At 35.4% G+C, this 18915-nt stretch overlaps 4 protein-coding genes, 1 non-coding gene and 1 pseudogene across 5 annotated transcripts; 3 read left to right on the plus strand and 3 right to left on the minus strand.

The window, feature by feature from the left end:
* Positions 1–74: 74 nt before the first annotated feature.
* On the plus strand, positions 75–5786 carry LOC108858712 (glutamine synthetase cytosolic isozyme 1-5-like; annotated as a pseudogene).
* Positions 501–609, plus strand: LOC130495380 (small nucleolar RNA snoR113). The gene has a single exon (XR_008934651.1). It is a non-coding gene; the product is annotated as a small nucleolar RNA snoR113 (small nucleolar RNA).
* Positions 5787–5979: 193 nt separating the features above from the next.
* Positions 5980–7639, minus strand: LOC108862604 (putative DNA-binding protein At1g48610). The gene is made up of 4 exons (XM_018636792.2): positions 7447–7639; positions 6902–7334; positions 6512–6580; positions 5980–6263 (listed from the first exon to the last, which is right to left on the minus strand). The coding sequence occupies exons 2-4, from the start codon at positions 7325–7327 to the stop codon at positions 6177–6179; spliced, it is 582 nt and encodes a 193-aa protein (XP_018492294.2). The 5' UTR covers positions 7328–7334; positions 7447–7639; the 3' UTR covers positions 5980–6176.
* A 583-nt stretch (positions 7640–8222) lies between these two features.
* On the minus strand, positions 8223–10754 carry LOC108862445 (formin-like protein 14). The gene is made up of 4 exons (XM_018636582.2): positions 10408–10754; positions 9432–10334; positions 8927–9001; positions 8223–8830 (listed from the first exon to the last, which is right to left on the minus strand). The coding sequence occupies exons 1-4, from the start codon at positions 10609–10611 to the stop codon at positions 8588–8590; spliced, it is 1425 nt and encodes a 474-aa protein (XP_018492084.2). The 5' UTR covers positions 10612–10754; the 3' UTR covers positions 8223–8587.
* A 2215-nt stretch (positions 10755–12969) lies between these two features.
* Positions 12970–14445, minus strand: LOC108862447 (receptor for activated C kinase 1B). The gene is made up of 2 exons (XM_018636586.2): positions 13498–14445; positions 12970–13217 (listed from the first exon to the last, which is right to left on the minus strand). Exons 1-2 carry the CDS (start codon positions 14380–14382, stop codon positions 13116–13118), a joined length of 987 nt encoding a protein of 328 aa, XP_018492088.1. The 5' UTR covers positions 14383–14445; the 3' UTR covers positions 12970–13115.
* Positions 14446–15660: 1215 nt separating this feature from the next.
* Positions 15661–18792, plus strand: LOC108862446 (lysine histidine transporter-like 1). Its single transcript, XM_018636583.2, has 9 exons — positions 15661–15726; positions 15889–16043; positions 16282–16465; positions 16564–16763; positions 17049–17442; positions 17614–17719; positions 18115–18206; positions 18323–18391; positions 18503–18792. The coding sequence occupies exons 1-9, from the start codon at positions 15661–15663 to the stop codon at positions 18599–18601; spliced, it is 1365 nt and encodes a 454-aa protein (XP_018492085.1). The 3' UTR covers positions 18602–18792.
* The last annotated feature ends 123 nt before the right edge of the window (positions 18793–18915 follow it).

Here is an 18915-nt window from a genome sequence, read left to right on the forward strand (position 1 = left end):
TTCATTTGTTAATCAAACTTATGAAATGTACAATTCTATTTATAAACAATATGATACCAAACTGATAGATAACCAGAACTATCAACTGGATATAACCGGTATTCAATACTCCTCCTCAAGATGAACTGACGATGTTTTGAAGATTCATCTTGGATTTTTGATGTTTAAATTAAAAAGGTCCAGCTCTAGTATACTCTTTTATAATTTGCAGATTCTTATGTAATAACTTTTCAGTTTCCACAGGCCCATTAAATGGGTTTATATAGACAGCTCCGCTCCAGAAAACATAAATAGCCCAGCATACGACCCCCATCAAGACAATTAGGGTTTTCAGACCTCGCTTCTTTGTAGTTGTCAACTAGTGTGTAAGAAGGATGTCGCCGTCTCTGTCTTTTCCTACGCTTAATGGGGGATTTTCTTTTGTCTTCTGTGATTTGGAATATATGAGATAATTGTGAAAGTTTTCTGTCTTTTTTTTTCTGTTTTGAATTTAAAGAAGGTGGCGATGATGAAAAAAAAGGCCGGACTTACGGCTGCTACAACCACCTTAAAAGTGGGTGTTGTAGTAGAATGATGCTAAAGTTTCCAAAGGTTACTCTGCTGAGCCTCCTCTCTTCTTTTTTTTTCTGAAAATTATTAACCCATTTTTTTATTTATCCAAGCTTCAGTAGTTTTTTTTTTTATAAATCAAAAGCAAAAATGTTATCCTAAGCTGTGGAAAATCTTGTTTGGTTTCTCAGGTTCCTTCATGTGGGTTTTGTCCCTTGTTGTTGATATCGTCATTGATTCTTTTCTAGGTCGATTGATATTCCACTATTCATCTTTAAGTGTTAGCATTTATGAATAATTGAAACAGATAGTCTAATGGCTATCTTAATGGTGTTACTTGTGTTAAATCAAATGTATGTGATTTTGAGATTTTTATAGTTTTAGAACCTTAATTTCTGATAAAATCCTTTTATTAACACTGAGTTGTTGTTAGTTATCAGGTTTGTAACGTAAATTTCAGAAACTTTTACTTGTGTTGTGTTTCCCTTTTTTGGCTTGGCTCAGCGCGGACCCCTCCTGTTATAGCTCATTGCTCCAATAGTCTGTGAGAGGTAAACTGATGTGCCTAATTTGGACCATTTGGGTCATGATGATTTCGTGTGCCCATCTTCTTGCTTGAGAAACCCTTTACTAGAGGTGTTACAGTCTTGTTTTTAAGTAACTACTAGATTTTGACCCGCGCTTCGAAAGCGCGGGTATTATTTTTCAGTTTTATGAAATATATTATTTGTTTGTAGTTATTGAATGTATTTATCATAGTGAAATTTTCTTTATAATAAATTCGACACATAGAGTGTCTCTGGTAAACTATATGTTTCTCTGGCTTTGTTTTATTCTCTCTCTAATCAACATATTTATTTGACTTGTTGTTAAAAATAAATGATTTTAAGACGAAACTATACAATACTTTTACATTGATATTTTGTTTAAACAATGTGACATATTTTTATATTAATTAAATATTTACATTGTAATTTAAACTAAATTTTGACCCGCACGCCCGTGCGGGTGTATATTTCAAACCGATTTATATGTTAAGTTTAGATATTCTGACATATGTTATTCAGATTTATATACAATACATTATTTTATTTATAGATTTTAAGAAATTCAAAATATATAATGAATTTTAAAAAATAATTTAAATGAGTTATCCAAACCCGAAGTGAACCCGCAAAGATCCGAATATAATTCGAAATAAAATTTAGAAATATCTGAATGGAGCTGAAATCTTTGACCTCCGAAACCCAAAACCCAAGCAGATCTGAAACGAACCTGAACGGATACCTGAACGCCCAGCCCTAGTTATAATTCGAACTAAAATTTAGAAATATATGAATGGGGCTGAAATCTTTGACCCTAGAAACCCGAAATTCAAACAGATCCGAAACAAACCGGAATAGATACCTGAACGTCCAGCCCTAGTCACTATTATGTATCATGTATATGTCATCATATAATTAATTGTATTGGTCCATCATATAAATAATAGAATAGTCTTTCAACGTCAAAAAAAAAATTGGTCCATCATATAAATAATCATATAAGTAATAGTATTTTATATGTATCATCTTATAAATAATGATATATATTATATTCTTAAAGTTTAATTTGAAATATAAAAACCATAATTTAAGTTGGTATATAAAATTAATCTTTTTGTTGTATTTTCTTATATATAATGAAAACATTTTTTAATAATGGTTATTGGAAAATATTTTAGTAAAATAATTTTTGAATATATGAATAGTTTTTAGAAAAATTTATATAAATGAACTTTAAATTATTATTTTGATTTGAAATATGTATATAAAATTTAAATTTTATTTTATGATTATTTTAGTCAAAACAATGTTTTTAGGTAATTAGATTAGTCTATTTTGTATATTTTTAAAAACTGATATAATGGATTTCCAATTTTTATTAATAACATAAGCCATTATTTTTTCTTCTTATTTTTTTCTTCTTGACATACTTTTATCCATGTTTCAAAGTTTTAAATTTTTTGCATTAGTTTTCTATGAGTTATTATTAATTTTATGATATTTTGTTTGAAAATTGAACTCTTGAAATTTTATATTTGACTAAACTAAATAAGGTAACAATACTGTTGTTTTACATAATATACTATTTATATTTCAATTTGTGTTTTTATTTTCACCATAAAGAATGTTAAATAAAAACAATTATAAATATAGTGACATAATTTTAAATAAAAAGAAATATAGAAAGAAGGTTGTTTAATTTATTATAAAAACAATAGCTAAATGTTTAAATAAAAAGAAGTATTAATTATGTTATTCATGTTTCCAATTAATTTTCATTTGTTATTAATTTACTGAAAATACAATGGCTAAATATGTAAATAAAAGAAAGTACACATCTCTACTATCCGTATTGCCAAACATATCTCATTTATTCTACTATTCATATTACCAAACATATCTCATTTATTTTATTATCCTTGTTTCCAAACATCTCCATTTTGTACTTCAACTTTAATAATATAGATGGTAATCGTTGGTGTATTGGGCGCGTTGGTTTGGCTGTGACTATGCAGTTTCTAGCTTTTATAAAGCCAAAACCTCTAGGCTTTAATTTATTTATTTGTTCATGTCAGGGTTTATTGGATGTGTTGAGTGAATCAGTGTTGGACATTTTGCTGAATCATGACTCAATACTCATATGCGGTCTTTGGTCTGTGCCACTTATACGTGTCTCTGACAGTGACGTGAAATCTTCAACGACGTGTCGTATATTCTGCTTATCGTCTCTGCATGAGATGCATCTGTTGTTTTACATGCTAGTGATCTATCTGTTAGTTTCCTTTTAATCTGTGTAAACAAAATCGTTTTGTCTAATCATACTTTCATCAATGCTTGTAAGTGTTTTCAAAGCTCTCACAATTTCATCAATATGTGATGTTAATAGATATCCTAAAAGAAAAATCTACGATTATTGTTCGGAAAGAAATAAAATAGGAACAAACAAGAATTAGCCAGCTTCTATAAATAAACACACTACAAAGTAAAGAGTGAGAGAGCTCAATCTCAAAAGTGGTTCTTCTTCCTCTGTTAAGAAAGATAAATCATGTCTCCTGTCTCTCCACTCTCGAATCTCCTAAACCTCGATCTCTCAGACTCCAAGAAAATCATCGCTGAATACATATGGTTCCAATCATTTCTCTTCTTCCTAAGCTTCTCTTAATGGTGTTTTTCGTTTTTTTTTTGCTACACAACAAAAACAATGCATATCATACAAGATACTTAACTTTTCTATAAAAATTATGGTTTTCTTGCATGTCTCTGTTTACATCATAACTGTTTTCTGATTCTACTCTGTTTTGGTAAGGACAGGATCGGTGGGTCTGGCATGGACATTAGAAGCAAAGGCAGAGTAATAATACTTTACACAATCTCTTTATACTCTTGTCTCAGTCTCAAAACCATTAAAAAATCTAAACTGTTTTTTTTTCTCTGACAGACGTTGCCAGGACCAGTAAGCGATCCATCTAAAGCTTCCAAAATGGAACTACGATGGATCCAGCACCAATCAAGCCGCAGGAGATGATAGTGAAGTCATTCTTTAGTAATCTTTTTTTTCTTCCTTGTCATCTATTACATATTTAAACATTGTTTTTAAGTAAAAATGATTTCAGAACTACCCTAAAATGTTTTTTTTTTGCTTGTTATAAAAAGCCCTCAGGCGATATTCAAAGATCCATTCAGGAAAGGGAACAACATTCTGGTAAAAAGCAAAAATTCATCTGATTTTGTGTTCTTTGATTAGTGTATATTTAAATTCAATATTTCTTGAACATTATTACAAAACCAGGTGATGTGTGATGCTTACACACCGAAAGGAGATCCAATTCCGACCAACAATAGGAACAAAGCCGTTAAAATCTTCGATCATCCCCAATGTGAAGGCTGAAGAGCCTTGGTAAGCTAGTATTAAGGAACTTCTCCTATCGTTGAATGGTTTAAACAAAAGGCGGTTCAGTTTAGTGTGAAACATTTGATACCGGTTTAGGAACAAAATTTAGGTTTGATATTTTGTTTGTTATTAGGTTTGGGATAGAGCAAGAATACACATTACTTAGAAAAGACGTCAAGTGGCCATTAGGTTGGCCTCTCGGTGGCTTCCCTGGCCCTCAGGTGAACTTTATAAACTTCATACAATAAAGTCTAAATATCAAAAACACGTTTATATCTTAGTGTCTCGACTCTCGCTTTCTGTCCTGTTTGATTAAAAAACAGGGACCGTACTATTGTGCGGTTGGTGCAGACAAAGCCTTTGGTCGTGACATTGTGGATGCTCACTATAAAGCTTGTCTTGACGCCGGTTTAAGCATAGGTGGTGCAAATGGTGAGGTCAGGCCTGGACAATGGGAGTTTCAAATCAGTCCTACTGTTGGTATTGGTGCTGGTGATCAGTTATGGGTTGCTCGTTACATTCTCGAGGTCAATAAATTACCTATATATTGTTTCTTTCCACTAACTAGCATCGGTGTAATTTTTTTTAATCCAATGGATCATTTTGTGTGTGTTTGGCAGAGGATCACTGAGATCTGCGGCCTGATTGTCTCATTCGATCCCAAACCGATCGAGGTGATCAGGACTCTATTTTTTTGTAGTTAATGGCATATATATATTTATTATTTATTTTTGAGTTGTTTGATTAATTAGGGTGATTGGAATGGAGCAGCAGCACATACAAACTTCAGTACAAAATCGATGAGGAAAGAAGAAGGGCTGGATTTGATAAAGAAAGCAATAGGGAAGCTTGAAGTGAAGCATAAACAACACATTGCAGCTTATGGTGAAGGCAACGACAGGCGTCTCACGGGTAATCATGAAACCGCAGACATCAATAAATTCTCTTGGGTATGAGATCAAATTAATAGTAGTATGTGGTATATATATAGTGATATGTATGTACGAGTTTCTTGATATGATCTGATTTTGTTGAGAGTAGGGAGTGGCGGATCGTGGAGCATCAGTGAGAGTGGGAAGAGATACGGAGAAAGAAGGAAAAGGGTACTTTGAGGATCGAAGGCCTTCCTCTAATATGGATCCTTATCTTGTTACCTCCATCATAGCTGAGACCACCATCCTTGGCTAAACTTTTTGTTGTTGTTGCATGTGCTTCTTTTACTTCTTCAGGTTTCGGTTGCGAATAATTCATGGAATGTTCTATGATCCTATTGTTTTTTTTTCAATACGGCTCTTGATCAAGCTTCTTCCAGCTAGATCACTCATCTTCATCTGTGTAGATAGTCATATATATCATGAGGAGAAGGTTTATCTATGAAACTCAGAGATGAATCCTTTCGCAGAAATATGCATCGAGAGAGCATGAAACAGTTTAATCACTACAAAGGATTCAATTCAAAACGAAAGGGTTTAGTGCAGAACTAGATGTCAGAGCTACAGAACACATATCATCAAAGCGTACGAACCATTAACACTGAACTGTTTTCTCTTCTCATACCGATTCCCTACGAACGTACAAACAAAACCTAAATTGAAATTCAAACACCAAACAACCAATCAGTCTTAATTTCTCCAAACAAATGTTTCCCTAACACCATTAAGATTTGCGTAGACGTGTCTCATGCACAGCTTCTAGAATCCTGCAGCTATCTGTTGGACCTCCTCGATTGCTGAGACTGCTATCTTCAACTTCTCTGCAGCCTGCTTCACTTTCTTTTGCTGCAACAAAAATATTCATTCAAACAAATTATCATCACATGAATAATGTAAACCCAAACCCCATCTTTGAAACTAGTCAAATGATCATTCATTTCCCTCCATCTTATACCTTCTTATATAATGTTGAATATTTCCTAGTATCTTTGTGTCCATACAACATTTAATGTCTAAGACCAAACTGATGCAAATGAATACAGTATCTTAAACCAATATCAGTATAGAAGCTAGTTGGGGGAAAGCTGACTTACTAAGAGTGCGGCTTTCTTCTTGAACTCTCTCGGGTCTGCTGCTCCCTGCCCAGTAGCACCTTCTGTTGCCTTCATCCATGGAAAAACCGATTTTGTCATAACACATAAGTATACACACTTGTATAAGCATATGATAATATGCTACACACACATTGACTCATTAGATAATAACGACTTGCCAAATACACCAACCACTTGCAGTTTCACATTATACAACAACAAAAAAAGCTTTAGAAAAATCAGCAAATCCAGATAAAGATACACTAATCAACAAATTACACACTTAGTTACATACCACATTAAAGAAACAGTCAAAAGTAAATAAAAAATATACTAAAATACATTTCTCAAAGCAATATCGACATTTTGTAGATGAAAGAGAGAAGTTACCTTCTTTGGCCTGCCCACAGTCTTCTTAGCAACTTGTTCAGATCTAGTTTTCCGTCCACGTTTCTTAGCTGGAGCTGCCACGTCATCTTTCTTCGGCCTCCCACGCTTCCTAGATCCATCTCCACTCGCGACCTGAGACTCCGTCGCACGCACAACAGTGCTCGACCTCCTTGGCCTACCTGCTGCCGCAGTCGCAACAGCTGCTGTAGCTACGTTTCTTTTCGGGCGACCGCTTGGTTTCCCAGCGGAAACGGCGCCGTTCTGAGAGCCGGATTTGGACTTCGGCGGTCGTCCCCGGCCGCGTTTCTGGGAATCAGTAGCACCGGCGGCGGCGGTGGAGTCGGAAGGAAGTTGCGCATCTTCGGCCGCGGCGGCATCGGATCCAGTTCCACGAGACGCGGGAGGAGTTCGAGCTGTTCTCGCCATGAGGAATCTAAGATTCGAAATCAAGAAAAAAGGCGCTCAGTGAGGTGTGGTCAACGGAAGAAATCGAAACCCTAGAAATGGAGAACAGTGAAAGGTAGGGTTTCGGCAATGCACGTTACCTTGTTTGTTTTCAGCTAAGGACGAAGATCTGCGAAGTGAGATAGTGAAGAACGCTTGGCGAAGAAGAAAGAGTAGAGATGGTGTGTGAGTGTGTGACGGTTACAAGATAGATTAGCGCACTATGGCTGGGAGCTTGGAGAGCAAAACGAACGAACGACCCTGAGATTCTGAATCTGTTGGGTCCACCTGGAGTCCCTTTTATGTTATCGACAAATCTTGTTTTCTTTTTTCCTCTCTCTCATTTACCGAATTAATTTACAGATTTAGCTATTTAAGTAATGAAAAAATGGCCAAATAGAATTTACCAAACAAATCCCAAAAGAATTACAGTAAAAATCCCCATAGTGATGTTATATATTTTTAATTTATTTTTTGACTATACGGTAGTTCAAAGTACTTATAAGTTCTAGTTGATTTTTCTTTTAAAGGCAATGTTTTACATAATAATAAAAAGTTTTGTGATTTCTTTTCCCTTTCTTTTAAGAAAATAATTCTTTTTTTCTCACACGAAAACTTAATAACTAAAAATGAAAAATACCCATTTTTCAAATTCAAAAATTTTTGGAGGTAAAAAAGGTTGTTTAATGGTCCAAAAGGTGTGAGCGAAGAGTATACCGTTTACCTCCTACCTAATTTTTGCAATAAATACTTAAACCGGATTTTGAAGTGTAAACAAAGCAACTGACATAAGCAATGTTAAATTTAATGACTTGAGATAGTACTGAGTACTGACACATAAAGGCTGAAGAACAATCATAGAAGTGGAGAAGTGAAAGATAAAACTTACATAACGTTTATTAGAAACATGAACTCCTACAAGGCTAAGACACCAAATAAAATAAGTAGCAAAAGAGAGTCTAAGGAACATGAGGGTACAAAGCAAAGGCCTACACAGATACACGGACGTTGGGAAAACAGAGAGATGATGGTACATGAACAATGGCAACATCCTAATCACTTTACAGACATTACCCTACCTCTCCTTGTTGTTTGGTTAGAGACACAATCATCATCATCATCATCATTTTGTGTGTTTCTCTCTTCCAAACACCCTCAAGATTAAAAAAGAAATATCCATGGAACACACACGACACACAAACTCACCACCACTTGCTAGCTTTTATAAGTTGTGCGCTCTTTTCAGAACAGAGCTTCTTGCATAGCCTCTGTTTCTGTCTGCACCTGCCCATATCCGTGTCCCTCAGGTTGGGGTTCATTTTCAAAGTGATGTTCATCTGGCTGCACGTGGCGTGGCTCCTCCGTTGCCTCCCTTTTTGTTACTGTTAGCTCTTCCAGGTCATGTATAGCTTGAACCACAGCTTGATTATAACTTCCCCCGACCTCGGCTTTCAACACATTAACAATTTCCTTAGCTTTCTCTTGCTGCAAGTGAAAGACCAGGAAGTAGACTAAGGCATGGAAAATTATTGAACCAAAAGGAAATGAAAGCAAGAGAAGGATCGATCACACAGGACTTACAAACAATTCAAACTTATTCTTGAGTTCACCATAGCTAATATCTTGTTGTCCGGAAGCTCCCTTCGACGCAGCATTCTGCGAATAAAAATTGCAAGATAATTAAGATACTAACTCTAGATGATACAGTAGTTAGCAATACTAATAGAAAGAGTTTGAAACAGTCAAAGAGACAAAAGTCTTGATTAACAAGATTTTATCCTTAAAAAAAAACGGTGCTGGACGGTTTGTGCATTTTCCTATGTAATTCTAAACAATTATTACAAGCAAAAGCGAGCCACTGATTACCAAACAAAGAAAAATCTTAAATAAATGTAAATAGTACACCGAAAAACAAACAAGGAGAGATACAAACGTAATTATACTGTAGAAACTAATCAGATACTCTCTCGAAAGAGACAACATTCAGAGTGGAAAGTGAGATTTATTCACAAGACCAAAAAGTTCTAACCTTTATCTATTGTCCCTAAACGTGATATCACACAGACATTGAGAGAAAGATTAATACCTTTCTGGGTCTTCCAACGGGTCTTCCAGTACGAGAATAGCCTCTCTTTGGCTTCATCGCCTTCCTGATCACACCACCGATCTTAGGAGGCCGTCCTCGTCCTCTCTTAGCAACCAGCTCTCCTCCTCCACCCACTGCATTAGGTGGTGCAAGTGCAACAGAAGAAGCACCCGCGTCAATTCTCTTTGGTCTCCCTCTGCGTCTAACACCACCACCACCACCACCACCACCGTTAGCGACGTAAGGAAACACAGAAGCCGGAGCTGAGACCAATGCCGGCTTTCTCTGCCTCCCTGCAGCTCTTCCGCTCGGAGGCCGACCTCTCCGTTTAGCAATTTCCTCACCGCCGGAAACAACGGGAGCCGCCGCCTTCACCGTCGGTGTCGGCGAAGCTCCATCTTTCCTAGGACGACCCGGCGGTCTCTTACTCGGCTGAGGCTGCGGTGGTGAAGCCTGTAACTGCAGTTGCATCTGCTGCTCCTCCGGTCTAGGAACGGGTAACTCGATCTGTCCGAAGGTGGATATTCCGTTTGTCTGAACATCAGCGGTGGGTTTTGCCTTTGGAGGTCGACCACGACCACGCTTCTGAGTTTGAGGAGGAGCAGATGTGGGAGGAGGAGGCAACTGTTGTTGGGTGTCGTTGACTCTGTTGTTGAAATCAGATCTGGGGGGTTCAAGAGCAGCAGCAGCTGCTGAAGTCGGAGGAGGAGCAGAAGCTGCGAGTTTGTAAGATTTCTTAACCATGACGAGAACGCCTCTGTTCTTGAGAGTCCTGAGATGGTGAGTGAGTAGAGCGCCGTGAGCTGGAGGTATCCCCGTGTAGAATCTCTCGATGTACCTCGATATCGCTTGCTTGCTTGACCCCTCTGCTTCGTTCAAAGCAGAGATCGCACTGCAAATCATCTACACAGAAAGAGAGAGAGAAACATTCAGAAGAAACCCTTTATAGCCAAGTCAGGACTGTGACATAGCTTACTTCGGAGTAATGAGGGTGGATAACGGAGGGATGAGAAGGAACTGGCGGCGAGGGTTGGAAGAACTGGTTGTTGTTGTTAGGCGGCGGCGCGACGGCGGCGGAGTTGACGGTGCTGCCATATAAGGGGTGTTGGGGAGGGGCGTAAGGGTTGGAGTTGTTGAAGGGAGGGAAAGCTGTGAACTGTGGAGGAAGTGAAGGATCCATGGATTTAGAGAGAGAAAAACAGAGGATGAGGAAGGAAGGTGATGAGATTTTGGTTTTTTTTTTTCCTTTTTAGAGAATATATTGTTTTTCTCGGTTTCTTTCTTTAATTTCAACGAAATTAAATTATTGTGGGAAGGAAGAGATAAAAAAAGGTTGAAGGTTGGAGAGAGATGCAAATGACGGAAGGTGGGGGGAGAGACTAGAGTGAGAGAGTGATTGAAATCTGACCGTTGAAAGTGTCCTTTGGTGCTGTTTTACGACACGGATCGATGCCGTGGCGCTCTTTGTAATATCAAAATTGAGTTTTGTGTTTCTTTGAACTCTTTTCTTTTCTGCAACTATTGAACCGTGTTAAATAAAATATAAACAAATTTCTATTTCTGATATAAGTATTCTTTTGACTGATAAAATGAATATTCATAAAATTTACAATAGGTTATAATTTTTTAGAATCAAATTTATTACTAGAGGATTAAAAGATATTTCTTTTAAAATTAATATATTTCCTTTTCTACAAAATGTTAGCATTTTTATCATTTTTTATTTTTAATAATATTTTTAATTTTATTTTACTTTAATTTTATAGCTTTTGTCGAATATTTCATATAGCCTAGCATGTTACCAATTTTTACATAAATTAATTTTTGAAAAAATCTAAATTATATAAGAATAAAATAATGTCAGTTTTGACTTATATATTTAAAAAGATCAAATGATTATGAAATATTAATATTATAACATTTGACTTATTTTTAGTTAAAATTATATCTGCATTTTTGTAAGAAAATAATATACAGGTCATCAATACACAAATTATTTCCTTCCAGCCCTTTTATAAAACATTTTATTGACGTATTCTATTAATAAATATATATCAAATATAATATTATTTAAAATATATATTATTATTAAAACATGAGATTTCTAAGTTCTATTTATTGTCTATCAATATTACAAATATATCACTGCTATTTAACAGTAATAAAGTTTTTACTTTTTTTTATTTCGCTTTAGATACCATACAATCAAAAGTCAAAATCGAAAAAACATATAAAGTTATTTTCAATTATAGGTAAAACAGTTTGATTATTAATATAGTTCACATATATATTTGAAATATAAGATTACAATGAATAAATTTAAATTTAATATTTTTCCTAAAAGATAAATAAAAAATGAAATTTATTTGACATATTCCAAAGGCGCAAAACATAATGGCGGACAAGCTTGCTCATGGAGCAAAGACTTCACCATCAGCTATGTTATATGTCGATTCGATACTTCCGGTTTGGCTCACTATTCCGGTAGAATTACTATAGAGTAGTTTTCTGTTGTCAAAAAAATATATATAAAAAACTTAGAGACATGTCTATATATCTAAATAAAACAGAAGTATTCATTTATTTTAGAAATATAGATTTATTAATATATATAAACATAACAATTGTGTTTAATTTATAAACAAATACATCAAAAATGGTTATTGTAGTTAATATTAACTGATAATATATTATATAACATATTATTTTGATTGGGTTTATATCCAAGCGCAATATGAACAACCAACAAATTGGAAAAAATTAGAGACCTTCGATCTATCATAAATAGTTTATATTATAAATCGAACAAACGTCCATAGAGACGCATATCTGTAATACACTCTTGTGTTGTGAAATGCGAACAAAATCATAGCAATTGGAGCACCGCACTGCACAGTTGAGTGATTAAAGAACCTGAAAATGTTGCGAATGGAATCTTGGTTTCTTACTTGGAGCGGTAAATACGATAATGATTATATTTTCAATTATCGAGTCATTCCTGATTGCCTCGTTTGGTGACTTTGCGCATGAAGAAGCTCATAAGTTTTGAACTGCTTTATTACTTGAGTCAATTCCCTTGTAACTTAGTTTTAAGCGAACTTGGCAACGTCTGTTTCATAACTCCTGATTTCGTTACAGGATTTGAAAATGCTGTGGTAAGGCTTGGTTTTAGAGATGGGGAAATGAGTGTATTGTCGGTAGAAGAGGCTAGATGATGCGGTCTCTAATAGGACCAACTTGTTCACATGCCAGAGGGTAAAGTGAAGTATAGGAACACAGGAGCAGTCCATCCGCTTACAAGACACCTAGTCGCTAGAAGAAAACGCCTTGATAGTCCACAAGTGCTTCGTGTAACTTGCAAGGACGTCTTTTCACTCTCATTGGATACTTACAGATGCTCGTCTTCAGAAAGATGAATTAGCTAATGCTTTCCAAGTAGGTAATAGATATGGTATTATGTTTTCAGACTTGTTTACTATCTTTAATTCGTTTTGAGATTTTCTATGTGGTGCTAGTGTAAAAACAAAAACATGAAAAAAGAACCAATGGATCAACCATCATGCTTTGAGAGTGGTTCTGGAAATAGAGAAAAAAAATTCAATATCAAAACACCGACACAGAAGAGCCGATCGAAAAATTGGAGAGAATAAAAAAAAAAATAGCGAATCGATTCAAGTCTTCTCTCTAATAACGACCAATACCCCAAACCCTGATGACTCCATCTGTGTATCCACTGAACAATGTGTTTCCATCTGCACTCCAGTTCAAGCTTGTGCAGTAGATCACCTGCATTTTGCATCCACATTAGAAACATACACAACCTTATAGTCAAACCAAATCTCATACCAAACCATTTGATTACAGATTCTCAAAAGTTAATAACCATGTAGATGGATTTTATGGAATCACTTCAGACATTGCGTCTCAATAAATTAGAGAGACAGGAGCTAACTAGTTAGGTTCCTCACAAGAATGACACTTAAACATATCCCATCAATAAGCAATCTTTTTATCTACACATAACAACGTCTAATTCAGTAGAAATGAATAAGAGATACTGATATACCTTTGTCTTGTTTCCGGTTCCAGCAGAAACATCAGACTTCTCAGCCTCAGCCTTAAGATCAACCTTCAAATCTTCAACAACACTCTTGCTCTCAAGATCCCAAATCCTAATACTATTCTCAGTCGCCGCACACAACCAGTACCTATTGGGACTGAAGCAAAGAGAGTGAATAATCGAGCCAGCCTCAAGAGAGTAAAGCTTCTTCCCTTCAGCCAAATCCCAAAGCAAAATCGCGCCATCTTTCCCACCACTAGCACACAACGAACCATCAGGCGAAACAGCCACAGTGTTCAAGTAACCAGAGTGGCCAGCGAGAGTGTTCCTAAGCTTACAGTTGGAGAGATTCCAAACCTTCACGGTGTGATCCCAAGAAGCAGACACAATGGTAGGCACAAGCGTGTTGGGACTAAACCTAACACAGCTAACCCATTGCTTGTGTCCCTCACCTTCGTCGGAGATCGTGTACTTACACTCTCCAAGCGTGTTCCACAGCTTGATCGTGCCGTCGCGAGAAGCAGACACGATCTGACGGTTATCAGTGGAGAAAGCGACGGAGAGAACGTCTTTCTTGTGCCCCACGAAACGTCGGCTGGACTCGCCCGTGGCGAGATCCCAGAGACGGAGCTCGCCGTCCCAGCTGCCGGAGAGAGCGAACTGTCCGTCGGAGGAGAGGACGACGTCTTCCACGAAGTGAGAGTGACCGGTGAGGCGGCGCTGAGCGACGCCGTAGGATGATTTCTCGTCCTTGTTGAGTTTCCAGAGGATGATGGACTTGTCGCGGGAAGAGGTGACGATCATGTCTGAGTTGTCGACGGGGGTGGCGATGGCGGTGACCATGTCGGTGTGGGCGCACATGGTGCCTTTCAAGACGAGTCCGTCAGCCATGGTTTTAGGGTTTGAGGAGTGAGTGAGTCTGTTGGGGGGTTTTTATTCGAAAGAGGCGACAAAAATGGAGCTGACAAGAAACGAGGCTTATATATTATTAGGGTTTTGATCGGTAACAGTAGTTTGGGTCTTCTTATGTGGCCCATTTTATTGCCGGATTATACTACCCATATGGGCTTTTAAAATGAAAATACGTTTGTTTTCAAGGGAATAATTGAAAAATAAAATATAATAATATAAAACACTGTTGACAAAAAAAAAATCCTAAATATGCTGAATATCTATTTTGGTCTAAAAGATATCAATAATTAAAAATTTAAATAATTTATTCATTACTTGGGGTTTGGTCATGCTTTGCACTAGAAAATTAAGTTTATTTAATTTAACTTTGATGTTTGTTAATATTTTAGATCATCTACGTTAATTTAGTACTATCATGCATGGATATGAATATTTATAAAATAATATATTATAATAATTGATTGATATTTATTTTTAATTTTAAATAATTTATAATCTATATATAAATTATATTAATAATATTATATTATTTTAATTAGACGTATATATACATCTAGATATATTACATATAGTCGGTTTAGTTTGTTTTTAGGTCAACAGTTGATTTACTTATTATCTGAATATATTGAATTGCATCTATGTTTCTAATTTCAGTTATATTAATTTTGGAAACTATGAACATATATCAATATTAACAATGATTAAAATATTTTATAAATTATAAATAATTATATGCCTTAGCTTCATCAAAAGGTAAATTTTAATTATAATCTGAAAAATGAGAATTCAGATTTACTTGAAAAAGAAAACATAAAATTAAAAAAAAACTAAATATTAAGAAAGAAATGAATTTAATAATGATAAATATAATATTTCTACATCATTAAAAGTATATAGTGTTATGCTATTTAAAATGATTTTGTAATTATTTGCCAGTGCCACTATAGCATACCAGTTTTTGTTTGTGTTTATAAGTTTTGCCGTTTAAATTTTTTGTTAGAATCAAAGTTGAATTTTTTTTATTTATTTTGGGTTAAAGAAACATTTTTTATTTGGTAGTTTGGAACTTGATTAGAAAATAACCAAAGCTTATTATATTTCAAATGTCAAATATGTAACATTTAGTGCGTCCACGATCCCTCCATTTGCACACAAGTAAACGAAAATAAGGCTGACTTTTATGATTTATAGCATTTGTAATTTAAGATTACATACAGAACCAGAAGCGTTGAGATTTGTCGCAGTTTGTTGGGAAAAATGTACATTCAGATGACAAATGGAGTTCCTCCGCAGACGCCGGAGCAAACTTCTTTTGATCACCGGGTCAGTCTGATCACTCATTCATTCTCGATCCTTTAGTCTTGATATACATATATAGTTTCTTTTTTTTTTGAAAAAAACATATATAGTTTAATCTTGAACTATTTTTACTATTATTTCCTTGGTTATGTATAGTTTTTTTTTTTGACTTTTGATTATGTATAGGTAGAAGGGCTTGAGAGGCAGAAAGATATCGACGACTGGCTTCCGATTACTTCATCGAGAAACGCAAAATGGTGGTACGCTGCGTTTCACAATGTCACCGCCATGGTCGGGGCTGGCGTTCTTGGTCTCCCTTACTCCATGGCCCAGCTCGGATGGTACATGATTTCCATATGATATATATTTCTTTCACAAAATCTATGCAACTTTTGAGCCAAACGTAATGTATACTTACAAAAATGTCACTACTTTTACATTTGATTTGAAGTTGTACATGAACACCAATTAGTTTGAAACTTGAAAGAGATCTGCATGCTTTTCTTTTATATAATTATATTATCTCCATCTATATAACCAAATGTTTGAAACGTTACATGATTTTATTATATATGTCAGGGGTCCGGGCGTGACAGTACTGATACTATCATGGATAATAACACTCTACACGTTGTGGCAAATGGTAGAGATGCACGAGATGGTTCCTGGAAAACGCTTTGACCGCTATCACGAACTTGGCCAATTTGCGTTCGGTGAACGTCTTGGTCTCTATATTATCGTCCCTCAGCAAATAATTGTCGAAGTAAGCTATAGATGATACACAATTACTGATTCGTAAATGTTCCATCATTTTCTTACTTAAGTTTTGATATTCTATTATAATTGGTTTAACAAATTAAGGTCGGAGTATGCATAGTTTATATGGTGACTGGTGGACAATCATTGAAGAAGTTTCATGAACTCGTCTGTCAAGATTGCTTACCGATTAAACTTACTTTCTTCATAATGATATTTGCGTCTTCTCATTTCGTTCTGTCTCATCTCCCAAACTTCAATTCCATCTCCCTTGTCTCTCTTGTTGCCGCCGTCATGTCTCTTTGGTATATATACTTATCAGTTATCATCATCATCTTATATACGCATTACCGGGGAGAAAGCATGCATAACAAAATTTAAAGCCATGTTGATTACTTATATATTGAAGGAATAGTATTACAATACTAAATCTCCACACTATTTCTACGTGATAGTAATGAGCAGCGAATAATTAGATGAATCCTTGTTTTCAAAAATGTACAAACTTGATTTATATTGCGAATGATAAAAAGAAAATAAATTTAAAACGTGAAAATGTTATATCATTCATTAATTATGTCTTTTTTTAGTTATTCAACAATTGCTTGGACCGCTACAGCTGCAAAGGGCGTTCAGGAAGATGCTCAGTACGGCTACAAAGCGGGCACAACCGCCGACACGGTGTTAAACTTCTTTACAGGGCTTGGGGGCATTGCATTTTCTTATGCAGGTCATAGTGTGGTGCTTGAGATCCAAGCAACATTGCCTTCTACAGCAAGCAATCCCTCTAAAGGTCCTATGTGGAAAGGGGTAATGGTCGCTTACGTGATTGTGGCTTTATGTTACTTCCCCATTGCTTTAGTTGGCTATGGCGTTTTTGGAAATAATGTCTCCGATAACATATTGATATCGCTCAAAACACCAGTTTGGCCCATCGCACTAGCTAACTTGTTCGTGGTTATGCATGTCATTGGCAGTTACCAGGTCAGTCCAATAAATTTTACATCGGTTCATGCATGAAAATTCTCTGATCGATCGTATCAAGCCGGAGAGTACCGGTTTTATGAAAACCAAGTCGGTTTTTGGTATTCCATTGCTTCCTATCAAATTTCTCCCAAGAAATCTGATTTAAAATTTTTAAAAATTCAACTGCAGATATTCGCAATGCCGGTTTTTGACATGGTGGAGACATTCCTAGTTAAGAAACTCAAATTCAAACCCTCTACAATTCTTCGTTTCATCGTACGAAATGTGTTTGTTGGTAAGTACGTTAATCTGTTCTCTATAGAGTCTGGATTTTATCTTTTATAAAATCTCTTACAAAGATAAAAAATTTATCCAAATCCGAAAAATGCTAACAATATTCTCCCAGTCCTGCATATGATTACATAGATCTGTAATTGCAAAAAGAAACATTAAAATATATCCAGATTCTACCTCAACATGAAGACTGTGATTTGCTTAACATTGTTTTATTCAATTTCATTTTCTTGATTCTTTACCAAATCAACAATAGAAGCATTAGATGTAAGACAGATTTTTGATCGGATAAATTTTACATGAATTCAAATAGCATTAAAAACATAGCAACTGAACTGGAATGCTAGATTATATATTTTATTAATAATTTTTGTCAATTTTCTATGGCAAGAATAGCGTTAACGATGTTCATTGCAATAATGATACCTTTCTTTGGCGGCCTACTAGCTTTCTTTGGAGGTTTCGCATTTGCTCCAACAACTTATTTTGTAAGTGTACATATATTAATTATTAAATATCTTTCAATTTCTTATGCAGATCAAGTTTTCAATTATAGATATGATCATAAGCTTACTCTTCAGACGCTATATGATTTGTTCTGCAGCTTCCTTGTATAATGTGGCTAGTTATCTATAAGCCTAACAGGTTTGGCTTGTCGTGGTGGACGAACTGGGTAATGTGTCTTTTGTTCTGTCCAAATTGTTTAGTCTGTTAAAATTAAATTGTGAAATTGATCCTAACAAAAGTTGTAACCATGAGATTGGATTATCTCTGTATGTAACAGGTATGCATAGTACTTGGAGTTCTTTTGATGATCCTATCATCAGTCGGAGGGTTACGGCAAATCATCCTTGAATCCAAGGACTACAGTTTCTTCTCTTGATTTGATTTCCCCTACTTCACATCCTTTTTTGTCAACACTTCACATTCTTTTTTGTTGCCAGTTTCGTACTCGGAAATCGTCGATTAACATCTTCATTTTAAAAGTGTTATAATTTGTTTTCTGGTAAGTTCTGAATTACCTCTTTTTTAAAAAGGGTTCCGAATTTCCTTTGTGGATACGGTTTTGTACATTCTAATTTCTGCTTATATATTATAAAATCTTTTTTTTTTTAAATATATATTATAAAATCTTAATTCAAGTGGTTTTGAATGATTCAAAAAGGCATATCAATATTGGGAATAATAGCGACAGGT

The sequence above is a fragment of the Raphanus sativus genome, chromosome 5 (assembly GCF_000801105.2).
Source record: "Raphanus sativus cultivar WK10039 chromosome 5, ASM80110v3, whole genome shotgun sequence".
NCBI classification, from domain to species: Eukaryota; Viridiplantae; Streptophyta; class Magnoliopsida; order Brassicales; family Brassicaceae; genus Raphanus; species Raphanus sativus.

Excerpts from the sequence above, each read along its gene's own strand:
- LOC108862604 (XM_018636792.2), bottom strand. The coding sequence starts at position 7,327 with ATGGCGAGAACAGCTCGAACTCCTCCCGCGTCTCGTGGAACTGGATCC. Across the intron at positions 6,581-6,901 it reads CTGTGGGCAGGCCAAAGAAG|GCAACAGAAGGTGCTACTGG; the intron begins GTAACTTCTCTC and ends CCATGGATGAAG. Across the intron at positions 6,264-6,511 it reads AGAAGAAAGCCGCACTCTTA|CAAAAGAAAGTGAAGCAGGC; the intron begins GTAAGTCAGCTT and ends TTTTTGTTGCAG.
- LOC108862445 (XM_018636582.2), bottom strand. The coding sequence starts at position 10,611 with ATGGATCCTTCACTTCCTCCACAGTTCACAGCTTTCCCTCCCTTCAAC. Across the intron at positions 10,335-10,407 it reads TCCACCCTCATTACTCCGAA|ATGATTTGCAGTGCGATCTC; the intron begins GTAAGCTATGTC and ends CTTTCTGTGTAG. Across the intron at positions 8,831-8,926 it reads AGAATAAGTTTGAATTGTTT|CAAGAGAAAGCTAAGGAAAT; the intron begins GTAAGTCCTGTG and ends TTTCACTTGCAG.
- LOC108862447 (XM_018636586.2), bottom strand. The coding sequence starts at position 14,382 with ATGGCTGACGGACTCGTCTTGAAAGGCACCATGTGCGCCCACACCGAC. Across the intron at positions 13,218-13,497 it reads GAACCGGAAACAAGACAAAG|GTGATCTACTGCACAAGCTT; the intron begins GTATATCAGTAT and ends TGCAAAATGCAG.
- LOC108862446 (XM_018636583.2), top strand. The coding sequence starts at position 15,661 with ATGTACATTCAGATGACAAATGGAGTTCCTCCGCAGACGCCGGAGCAA. Across the intron at positions 15,727-15,888 it reads AAACTTCTTTTGATCACCGG|GTAGAAGGGCTTGAGAGGCA; the intron begins GTCAGTCTGATC and ends GATTATGTATAG. Across the intron at positions 18,392-18,502 it reads TGTCGTGGTGGACGAACTGG|GTATGCATAGTACTTGGAGT; the intron begins GTAATGTGTCTT and ends TGTATGTAACAG.